The sequence below is a fragment of the Mytilus californianus genome, unplaced genomic scaffold (assembly GCF_021869535.1).
Source record: "Mytilus californianus isolate M0D057914Y unplaced genomic scaffold, xbMytCali1.0.p SCAF_3, whole genome shotgun sequence".
In the NCBI taxonomy this organism is placed as follows: domain Eukaryota; kingdom Metazoa; phylum Mollusca; class Bivalvia; order Mytilida; family Mytilidae; genus Mytilus; species Mytilus californianus.
This window is the reverse complement of record NW_026262679.1, coordinates 20,464,723-20,477,929: the sequence shown is the minus strand read 5'-3', so window position 1 is coordinate 20,477,929 and position 13,207 is coordinate 20,464,723. Positions and strand designations below refer to the sequence as shown.

The window sequence follows — 13,207 nt, the reverse complement described above, 5'->3', positions numbered from 1 at the left end:
AAAAATGAAATCAACACTTTATAAATTCCACGCGTCTGTAGCGCTTTTCTGGATTTACCTTCACCAGGGATGCTCAAAGCCAAATATTTGAAAGCCAAATATGTATAAGAACCGAAATAGTTGGAAAGCAATATGACCAAAACCATCTAAATTAAATACAGCTGCTGCAAAACCTTAGGGAGAGTGGCAGTGTTATTATCGCTGCCAAAGCCTAAAGTTAGCAGCCTAGAGTTATCAATTCATCGTTGATGGATGTAAAGTTATTTTAGTAAATAAGAAATACTAATCAATAGCAACGACAAAAATGAAAATACTCCTTCCGGAAGTTGTAAAAGCGACTAAAATTAGACAATGTAAGAAATCCATAGGGACAATACAATCTCGGGAAACGGATAACAGGCATAGACCAAATACGAAAATTATGATCAAAGCAGCGGACACATGTAAACAAACAACATCACTGATACATACTAGTACAAATGAATAAAACTATGATCAAATAATGGGTAAGTGTTGAAAAAAGATAACACTGAAAATCGACAAAAACAAACACATGAAGTTATGACCAAACAACGGAAAAGTGTTCAAAAACAACATCGCTAAACAAAATTTAAATAAAAAAAATAAACTATGATCAAAACAACGGACACATGTAAGAAAAAAACAACAGTAAAAACAGACCACGGAAAATTATACACAAATTATGCCAAAAACAACGCATAAACCGAGAAAAAGACACAATCTATGATAAAAAGAACACGCGTTGTAGAAACAACTACACTGTTAGCAGACACGGACAAATACATATATGTGTATAGTCAATACAACGGAAAGATGTTAACGAACAACAACATAAAAAATCCAGACCAGGACCAATTCTTAAAATATGACCAAACAACGGACATGTACAAACAAATAATACTGACAGCAGACCAGGGCCAATTCACAAACTATGATCAACAAATGGACACGTGTACACAAATAATACTGACAGCAGACCAGGAACAATTCATGAGCAATGACCAAACAACGGACACGTGTAAACAAATAATACTGACAGAAGACCAGGGCCATTTCATAAACTATGATCAAACAACGGACACGTGTAAACAAAAAATACTGACAGCAGACTAGGACCAATTCATAAATTATGATCAACAAATGGACACGTGTACACAAATAATATTGACAGCAGACCAGGACCAATTTTATAAACTATGACCAAAAAACGGACACGTGTAAACAAATGATACTGACAGCAGACCAGAACCAATTCATAAACTATGACCAATCAACGGACATGTGGAAACAAATGATACTGACAGCAGACCAGGAACAATTCATGAGCTATGACCAAACAACGGACATGCGTAAACAAATGATACTGACAGCAGACCAGAACCAATTCATAAACTATGACCAATCAACGGACATGTGGAAACAAATGATACTGACAGCAGACCAGGAACAATTCATGAGCTATGACCAAACAACGGACATGTGTAAACAAATAATACAGAGCAGACCAGGAACAATTCATGAGCTATGATCAAACAACGGTCATGTGTAAACAAATAATACTGACAGCAGACCAGGACCAATTCATCAACTATGATCAAACAACGGACATGTATAAAAAAATAATACTGACAGCAAACCAGGAACAATTCATGAGCAATGATCAAACAACGGACACGTGTAAACAAAAAATACTGACAGCAGACCAGGACCAATTCATAAACTATGATCAACAAATGGACACGTGTACACAAATAATATTGACAGCAGACCAGGACCAATTTTATAAACTATGACCCAAAAAAGGGCACGTGTAAACAAATGATACTGACAGCAGACCAGGAACAATTCATGAGCTATGACCAAACAACGGACATGTGTAAACAAATAATACTGACAGCAGATCAGGACCAATTCATAAACTATGACCAAACAACGGACATGTGTGAATCAATGATACTGACAGCAGACCAGGAACAATTCATGAGCTATGACCAAACAACGGACATGTGTAAACAAATATCACTGACAGCAGACCAGGCACAATTCATCAACTATGATCAAACAACGGACATGTGTAAACAAATAATACTGACAGCAGTCCAGGACCAATTCATCAACTACGATCAAACAACGGACATGTGTAAACAAATATTACTGACAGCAGACCAGGCACAATTCATCAACTATGATCAAACAACGGACATGTGTAAACAAATAATACTGACAGCAGACCAGGCACAATTCATCAACTATGATCAAACAACGGACATGTGTAAACAAATATTACTGACAGCAGACCAGGCACAATTCATCAACTATGATCAAACAACGGACATGTGTAAACAAATAATACTGACAGCAGTCCAGGACCAATTCATCAACTACGATCAAACAACGGACATGTGTAAACAAATAGTACTGACAGCAGACCAGGCACAATTCATCAACTATGATCAAACAACGGACATGTGTAAACAAATAATACTGACAGCAGACCAGGACTAATTCATAAACTATGGTCAAGCAAAAGACACGTGTAAACAAACAATACTGATACTAGACCAGGACCAATTCATAAACTATGATCAAACAGCGGACATGTGTAAACATCTAATACTGACAACAGACCAGGACCAATTCATAAACTATGATCAAACAGCGGACATGTGTAAACAAAAAATACTGACAACAGACCAGGACCAATTCATAAACTATGACCAAACAGCGGACATGTGTAAACAAATGATACTGACAACAGACCAGGACCAATTCATAAACTATAATCAAACAGCGGACATGTGTAAACAAAAAATACTGACAACAGACCAGGACCAATTCATAAACTATGACCAAACAACGGACATGTGTAAACAAATGATACTGACAACAGACCAGGACCAATTCATAAAATATGATCAAACAGCGGACATGTGTAAACAAAAAATACTGACAAAAGACCAGGACCAATTCATAAACTATGACCAAACAGCGGATATGTGTAAACAAATGATACTGACAACAGACCAGGACCAATTCATAAACTATGATCAAACAGCGGACATGTGCAAATATCTAATACTGACAACAGACCAGGACCAATTCATGAACTATGATCAAACAGCGGACATGTGTAAACAAAAAATACTGACAACAGACCAGGACCAATTCATAAACTATGATCGAACAGCGGACATGTGTAAACAAAAAATACTGACAACAGACCAGGACCAATTCATAAACTATGATCAAACAGCGGACATGTGTAAACAAAAAATACTGACAACAGACCAGGACCAATTCATAAACTATGACCAAACAGCGGACATGTGTAAACAAATGATACTGACAACAGACCAGGACCAATTCATAAACTATGACCAATCAACGGACATGTGGAAACAAAAAATACTGACAACAGACCAGGACCAATTCATAAACTATGATCAAACAGCGGACATGTGTAAACATCTAATACTGACAACAGACCAGGACCAATTCATAAACTATGATCAAACAGCGGACATGTGTAAACAAAAAATACTGACAACAGACCAGGACCAATTCATAAACTATGACCAAACAGCGGACATGTGTAAACAAATGATACTGACAACAGACCAGGACCAATTCATAAACTATGACCAAACAGCGGACATGTGTAAACAAATAATACTGACAGCAGACCAGCCAATTCATGAACTATGACCAAACAACGGACAGGTGCAAACAAATAATACTGACAGCAGACCAGGTCCAATTCATAAACTATGATCAAACAACGGACATGTGTAAACAAATAATACTGACAGAAGACCAGAACCAATTCATCAACTATGATCAAACAACGAACACGTGTAAACAAATAATACAGAGCAGACCAGGAACAATTCATGAGCTATGATCAAACAACGGTCATGTGTAAACAAATAATACTGACAGCAGACCAGGACCAATTCATAAACTATGATCAAACAACGGACACAGGTAAACAATTAATAATGACATCATACTATAGTGCCTAGCAAGATTTTGTGAGGTAGACGAATTCGGCCTTAAAATGATCAAATTGACTTTTTATGCACAAAAATAGGCAGATCGGTCATATTTTGACTTATTAACTCACTGCTTTCATTTGGATTAAATTGGACTGATAACAGCTTAATTAGACTGAAAAATGCCATTTTCTGTTAAAACACATAAGCGTTTTACCTTGCGTAGACGTGCGTAAAATATATTTCAATGTTTTTAGTACAAAATTAGGACAGAAAATTGAAGACAAACCATAACTATGATTGTTAATCCACAAACAAGAGTAATCTTATAATTTCGTAATGACTTTTTAACTGCAGATCTAGAGTTACCATCCTTGTCTTCATAAACAATAATTATTGTTATATAATAAAATTTCATGTGCTTACAGAATACACATGGACAAATTTGAATAGGTAAACAATTAAAGATGAAGCAATAATAACTTCATCCAATCGAATTGCGTGATTTAATAACAATGACCAGTCCATATCAAATTGGGAGTAAGGGTAAATTTGGTAGGTAGAAAATGAAATCTTTTTTAATACAATTTCTTGTTAATGCTACAAAACATTCACCACCCAAAATGTTTGTTAGAAGTTCAAACACCTTTATGTCTGTATTGGCATCGTTTTATGATCTCTCATTAGTGTATTTAATGCAATAGAAAGTTTGGGCTTCAAAAGTCAACAAAATTATTGACTTTCTACAGAAAGTTAACCTTCTTAAAGCGTTGATTTATTAACATATGATGATGGATACATAGCAAAATTGTTTTTTGAAAATATTGCAAAAAAAAATCATTCTGATTTATTCAGCGGTATTGTCATGATGTGCGTTAAAGTGAACCATGGTATAGCAAACATCGAATTTCCTAACAAAATCGTATCACACACTTTTTTTATAGGACAAATAACTAATATATTATGATACAAGGGATACGTGTAAACCAAAAAAACAATACTGAAAAAGTGTATAGCTTAGACAACATACATTAATCTTAAAAACAGGTAATGTTAACTCTTTCTTTGCCATTTATCTTAGTACGCTTATATCTTTGTGTTATCTTACCCTAAACGTTTGAATTATACAATTAATAAATGATAAAAAAAATTAAAATTAAGTAAATCAACAGCAGAATGTTATTTATCGATTTACTTCTGATGGGTTTTTTTGTTTTTTGTTTGTTTTTATTTTATTACTTCAGACAATGTTACATTTGTCTTTCTTGAATTAATTATATACATTTGCATCTATAGTGTGCTTAGCTCATTTCTTATTGAAGGTTTTATGTATATAAAAATGTTTTCACTTTTTTCGTTAACTTCCTCAGATATCAGATAAGCTGGCAAGTTTATGACACAAAAATTACTTTATTATACTTTGTGAATATTAATTATTGAATTATATTCAGCAATGTGCCAGACAAGTCGGAAACACTGTGCGAGGACTGTAAATTATTACAATGTTGTGAATACATGAAAATAAACTGTCTAGACAAAACAAATAACAAAATTATCTTTTGAAAGATTTTCTTATTTCAGTTTGATACAAACATTGACTTGTGATCGGTATTTAATGTTTGTTGTCATTTTGTTAGTTTTTTTACACATTATATAGATATTAGTATCGATGTACTCTGTGAAAAACCTTATCAGTTGATTTTTACAGTTTATTCAAATGTTGAACTGTTGCATCACTATCTCAGGATAGAAGAAGGGTTGAGCTCACACACATGTTTAATCCCACCAATTCTTTATCTGTATGTTACAATCCACTGTTAAAAGGTACTAGCTTACTAAATTAGGACATTTAATGTTCTCTTTTGATTTTGTTTCACATCTTCTATCACTAGACCTTTTAAATACATATGTAACTATATGATATGCATGGGTTCAGCTCATTGTCGAAGGCCACTCGGTCTCATGTAGTTGCTAGCATTTCTTGTCCTTTGGTCTTCGGTGGATAGTTGTCTCAATGGCAATCCTACTACATCTAATGTTTATTGGCTGACGTCCAAGTATGTGGCACGTCAAACGTTTCAATATTAAAGAAAAAAATATTGATTAAAAAAACAAATTGATGTTCAAAACTTACAAATATATATGCAATATTTTTCTATATATATTCAAAAAAATAAAAAATTATGTTCAAAACTTTCAAATATACTTTCAGTAACTGCGAGTACTCTCAAATCGAACTTTCGTGTTAATTTGACCTGTTGATAAAATTCGTAATGTATTTTTGTTATTTAATGTTTACCTATTTTGTGTTACTCGTCTCACTATTTTTAATATATACCACCTTCGATAAGTATTTAGTATTACGATAAATTTTCACTTCTGTTCTCGTACTATGAACATAAAAAAATAAAATAAAAAAATATTTCCGTACTCCATGTACTCCTTACAACAAAATTATTCTTATTTACCTGTGTACGTTATTTTATTTAACGGCATTTTATCCAAGGTTATAGTTGTCTTTCTGATATTGTTTTACATCTCACCCCCTTTATTTTTATTAATTTTGTATTTACATTGTGTCATAGATCAAATTTATTCGTACAGTGTATGTTTACTTGTTTTTAGTATGTCTTTTGATTGAGTTAAGCCATTTCAATTGATATTTTATCGAGTGTCTTTCTATGTTGTGATGTTACACTATTATTTCAGGTTAGGGTGAAGGTTGGCGCCTGTTAAAACGTTTAAACCCGCTGCATTTGTTTGCACCTGTCCTAAGTCAGGAACCTGTTGTTTGTTGATGTGGTTCATAAGTGTTTCTCGTTTCTCGTTTTTTATATAGACTAGACCGTTGGTTTTCCTGTTTGAATGGTTTTACACTAGTCATTTTGGGGCCCTTTATAGCTTGCTGTTCGATGTGAGCCAAGGCTCCGTGTTGAGGGCCGTACTTTGACCTATAATAGTTTACTTTTACAAATTGTGACTTGGATGGAGAGTTGTCTCATTGGCACTCATACCACATCTTCTTGCATCTATGAAATATTCAAAAAATTAAAATATTTGTCCGAGTTATCTTCGGGCCGAGTTGTGCTGCATTGGTTAAATAGCAACAGCCAATGAAATCCGTTATTACAAATATTACCCAGAATGCAATATTATTGAATATATATATATATTTTTACCACATCTATGATAGATAAATAAAATATTGCACATAAATTTTTGTGTTTTGAATATATATAAAATAATATTGCATATACATTTGAAAGTTTTGAACATAAATTATTATTTTTTTGGATATGATCATATAGAAAAATATTGCATATATATTTGTAAGTTTTGAATTTAGATGGAAAAATATTGCATACATGTATATATTTGTAAGTTTTGAATATAAATAGAAAAATATTGCATATATATTTGTAAGTTTTGAACATAAATTATTTTTTTGATTATACATGTTTATAGAAAATCGTAGTAATAGACAGTCCCGACCTAAAACTATAGCATGTGTATCGGTATTGTTATCTTCAAATGTTGGTAAAAGACCAGACATAAATTACTAGACATTCAGAAACTATATATATGTATCTCTATTTTAATCTTCAGGTGTTAATAAATTACCAGACAAAAGCATTATTCCTTGCAGGAGTAACTAAATTCCTAGGCATGCGGAAACTAAAACTCTATCAGTATTGTTTACTTAATTATCATATATTCGGCAATTATATATCGATATGTCAGTATTGTTCCTTCCAAAAGAGGTAAAATTCCTAGACTTTCTGAAACAATATATATATTTTTCTTCTAAGTATTTTTTACATCTAAAACTAATTTGATGTACCTTTGAACAGCTCTTATTTTAGTATGTTTAAGTTTTGCTCCATTCAGAAGTAGCTAAATTACCAGACATTCGGAAATTGCAAACGTATCACATGTAAACATTGCAAAGACTTATGTCTAAATCGTAAAAACGTTTGTTTATGTAGGCCTTAAAGTCAAATCAGTTGATCTAGTTCTTTCTTTTCTTGTTTCAAAGTTTCAACTGGCAAGTAAAATGTTAAGTATATACAAGTTGATGTTGTTGCAAAACATAAAAAAAAAATAAAGGCAGAGCATGAAAACGGTTGATTGGAAACTGTGCAATAGTAGATGTCATCCAAAATTTACAATGTAGTTTGTGAAAATAAATGATTTGTATTAGAGTATTGTGCTTAACATTTTAATATTTATGTTTATAAAGATGTTTAAATATGATTTTATAGAATAAGTTTAACTTACATTGTCTCATCATTCTAGTTATTATGTATAATCCCTGACATTTTTTCTAAAGAGTATGCATAATTCCTGAAAATTTTAGTGATTATGTCACTAAACAGGCCAATGATTACACATAATTCCTAAAAGTTTCAGGGATTATATATTATCCCTAATTATACACATTTACTGTAACATATATATGTGTCATTGATCCCATATACAAGCTATCATCTATACATGGCTTATTATTTGTTTTTCCCTTTTGTGGAATTATTTTTGCCCGTCTTTCGTTTTGCTGTTTTTAGAATTTTAGGTACTACTATGCTAATACGTGTTTAGTTACATAATGTCACATTTATAAAACTATTCTCTTTCTTTTTGGTGGAACTAATAACAAGCGAAAATAAAGATTTTTAAAGAATGAACAAGGACTGATGATTTCTTTTACGACACAACGTATTTTTCATGATACATTATGTCGTCCCACTCAATAAAACAGTATAATGACCTATCAATTTGTTTATTGATTTATTAATTACCGAAACCTATTTTATTCAACTGTTTCCGTTTCAAAAATTTAATGACGCCATTATGAATATGAAAATAGGCAAAGGTCGGCGTACTAATATCAGAATTATAATTATAGCAAAAAATTATAGAAACTTGGATTTGTCATCTTAGGCTTATTTAGTACTCACGAAACAGGTTCCAATAGGTTTTATTATTACAAATGTATGTTTTCTGTTGTCAATCAGTCTGATTAAAACCAGCTCTACTATCCACTTGCGTTTACAAACGCAAGTGGATAGTGGGGGCTGGTTTTAATCAGACTGGTTGTCAATTGTCGTGGTTTCTTTCTGATCGAAGGGTCTACGATACAGTAACAGGGGAGGCAATGACGTCGACGTCGCTAACGTAAAATGTTATTTTTCGCGACGTCAAACTGACATATTGGGAAAAGATGCATTTTTACGACTGATTTTAATCGTTAACTTGAAAACGAGTACATAGGTTCCTCTTTTTTTATATTGGTTTGATTATTTATGAAAATTATTTGTTCCAATTTTTTATGAACTGTTAAAAAATCACCAATGATAAATTTTTTTATTCGATAAATATATAATAGTAAAACAAATCTGTTTTTTTTTCCTAAAATTGCTCAAATGAGTGCCTATTTGATATGTACTTTCCTCAGAAAAATCTATCGAATCTTATTTTGAACTTTATGAATGGGTGTAAATGTTAAATTAGAAAGTAAAGAGCATGTCAATCTAAAGTTACGCGAGTTGTGGCATGCTATAGTAATGCATCCTAGTATTTGAAATTTGAAAATTTTGTTGCTGAAATATAAAATATATCATGCAAAAATAAAATGAGCAATAAAAACCGGAAGTCGAAGAAAAGCAGACAAACCCCATGGCAAAAAGAGATGAAAAAAGAATGACTTTGGACAAGCACATGAAGAATGTGGATGTATCAAACATGTTTGTTAGCGCTCATCCCTCTTCCTATTCTGGTACAGTGGTGTAACAGCACAACATAAGAACAAAACATCAGTTGGAAATCGCCTCATTCAGAAAGACCGGTAGTCCACATAACACCACACAGAAAAGGGAACAACACGAACTACACAAAAAACGAGTGTAAACACTGGTGCTTCGGAACGTAAGCAGTTCTTGTTCTGCTAGTGGCTGCCTTCACGTTGCTGATAGCAAGTCAAACTCCGGTGATAAGTTCCATTATGTAAAGTCACAAACGACGGCTGAAAAAAAGAACAGGATTATGGATACGATAAGTTGAATATCTGCAAGGTAACCGGTGACACAGATTTACCATACTCTTCAACCCATGCAACTATTGTTGTGTTCGTTAGTCGCATTTGGCAAATAAAGTTTTGAAATTTTGGTTCTGATTGCACTTCAACATCAATCTTGATTAGGTCTTCCAACTGTTTTGATTTGAGCGTCACGAATGAGTCTCATGTCTCGTGTAGACATTTGAGCGTCACTAACGAGTCTCATGTAGACATTTGAGCGTCACTAATGAGTCTCATGTAGACATTTGAGCGTCACTAACGAGTCTCATGTAGACGTTTGAGCGTCACTAATGAGTCTCATGTAGACGGACGTTTGAGCGTCAATAATGAGTCTCATGGAGACATTTGAGCGTCACTAATGAGTCTCATGGAGACATTTGAGCGTCACTAATGAGTCTCATGGAGACATTTGAGCGTCACTAATGAGTCTCATGGAGACATTTGAGCGTCACTCATGAGTCTCATGTAGACGAAACGCGCGTCTGAAGTACACCGTTATTACCTTCGGTATATTTAATGAGTTTTTTTTTTTAATTTAAAAAACAAATGACTTCAATTTTCCATTTAAAACCCCTTGGTCAATATTTTCCTTGTTAGCAGTTATTACTGTAACTATATTTCAAATAAATTATGAAATTTTAATAACGATAAACAGGGGATTACTGTGTCACAGATGACCACATTTTGTACTATTTGTCATAGACACCATTCCGTCATCAATTCTTCGTTCATTGTAGTTGCAAGAAGACACACAACGGTTGCCACTAGTGTACGAGCTGCTTGCCCTTCCGGAGCACTTTGGGTTACCATCAGGTTATTTGTAGGGTTCAATACGAACATGTAAAGTTTTCTGTTTAGTGGTTTTGTTTGCCTTTTCCTTTTCCTTTTCCATTTTCTCTTTTGCTTTTTGAAATGTCCGTCGACATATATATGTCTATTTACCCTATTATTATGTTGCTGGTCATGTTAACCGTTCAAAAATCACTAAATGTATAGGAATTAAAATTTTTAAAAATATCTAATAAACAGAGATTAAAAACAATTTTCGTTCTAATACCTGCGTTTATTAGTATGTGTATAATTCAACTCATCATAGATACCAGGATTGAAATTTTCTACGCCAAGCGCTCGTTTCGTCTACAAAAGACAGCATCAGTGACGCTCGAATTAAAAAAGTTAAAAAGGACAAATGAAGTACGAAGTTGAAGAGCATCGAGGACCCAAAATTCCTAAAAGTTTTGCCAAATACAACTATTAAAGGTAATTTATTTCTGAGGTAAAAAAGCCTTAATATTTCGAAAATTCTAAAGTTTTGTAAACAATTACATGTAATTTATAATTATGACCATATCAATGATAATTCATGTTAACACAGAAGTGCCGAATACTGTGCTGGTGATACCCTCTGGGGGAAAAATTCCACCAGCAGTGGCATCGACCCAGTGGTTGTAAATAAATTCATCATAGATACCAGGATTGAAATTTTCTACGCCAGTCGCGCGTTTTGTCTACCCAAAGACTCATCAGTGACGCTCGAATAAAAAACATAAAAAATGACAAATAAAGTACGAACTCGTTTGTTGTTTTTGTTAATTGTTAACAAGAGCGTACGATGATGTATGTGGATTTTATTTAGTCTTTATCTTTATATCTTTATTCTCATAACCATTGCAGATACATAGGTACAGAGAGAGTGCAAAATATGTACATGAATATGCATCTATTTACAAAACATTTATATACAATACAGTGGTTTCAAAATAATATACCTTTTAGCCAGGAGGTCTTTTGTTATTTTCCTATAATTTTTTTACTTAATGCATTTCTACATAAGGAAATGCCTGTACCAAGTCAGGAATATGACAGTTGTTTTCCATTCGTTTGATGTGTTTGAGCTTTTGATTTGGCCATTTTAGAAAGGACTTTCCGTTTTGAATTTCCCTTGGAGTTCGGTATTTTTGTTATTTTACTTTTTACACTTCAGCAAAATATTGAACAATTTTTTTGGCTATTGCAATATCTATGTAATTTTTATAATTAGTTGGCATATATGTAACTGCCTCTCTATAACCACAGCTACATATACCCATATTATTATAATTTTGTCGATATATTAGTGCTATTTAAGCGTTTCTTAATCATATTGAATGGTAATGAGAAAAAGTTGATCGTGATTATTTCAGTAAATCTTTATCAAATTCATTATATGCTGCATGCGATCAAACGCGGTTTTATCATGAGGTTAATATCAAACGCAGATAAAAATTTAAGACGGTATAATAGCTTATAACAAGGTATTTTGTAATAAAAGGTGTAACTTCAGTTGCATGCACGTGCTCAACAGATTCATACACATAACTAAGTGAATATGATTAAGCGTCGGACAGCTATATTTCAAGTGAACCATAGAACTTATGGCATGAGGATCTTCGGAATAATGACGTATACTAATACTACGTTAAAGGATTAATTTATGAAATCGTTTCAGATAGTGGAATTGATTCCTGTAGTTCTGTGGTTATTATCACCTTTGTCCAATAATATGGCATATTTAGATTGAGGAAGCTTAGTTAGTCAATCACTATCTCACAAGGTTGACAAATAAAGAAGTGATTATATTGGTTTTGTAATGGGAACCAACTTTCTTATCTTCCTGTTATATTTATCATCGGGTAAGTTTTTTTTAACATTTTATTGTTGTTTTTTTTTTTATCTCATTTCATTTTATATTTTCTTTTTCTTTTTCACGCTATTGAGTTTATTTCTAGTTTGTACAAAATTCAATTATTTATAACAGCTTGAAAATAATAAGCACATTTTAAAACAAATCAAACTTGATAAAAAAAAATAATTCAAACCAAATATATAAAGAAAGCTTGCTGTAATTTAGATATTCAACAAATTGTTTGAATGCAAATTATTGGAATTTGAAATACGCTTTTAAACAGATACGGAAATTATCAGAAAAGATATGCAAAACGTTTTTATTGTGATGGCGAAATAACATAAAGTATTGCTATTATTAGTAAGGCAATATAATGGAATGTTTATAGACATATAAATATAAGAGGTAGACGTAGGTGGGTCATTTCTAATCATATTTAGATAATTTGGTCTAGAT

The 13,207-nt window shown here is 32.6% G+C and overlaps 1 protein-coding gene across 2 annotated transcripts in view; it reads left to right on the top strand.

Moving 5' to 3' along the window:
• The first annotated feature begins 12,458 nt into the window (after positions 1-12,458).
• The window catches only part of LOC127734090 (G-protein coupled receptor GRL101-like), a 139,617-nt gene continuing 138,868 nt past the window's right edge, over positions 12,459-13,207 (top strand). For both annotated transcript variants that reach the window (XM_052243718.1, XM_052243719.1), the window contains exon 1: positions 12,459-12,758. In XM_052243718.1, coding sequence (XP_052099678.1) covers positions 12,716-12,758 — 43 coding nt within the window. In that variant the 5' untranslated portion in view covers positions 12,459-12,715. The remainder of the gene's footprint in view (positions 12,759-13,207) is intronic.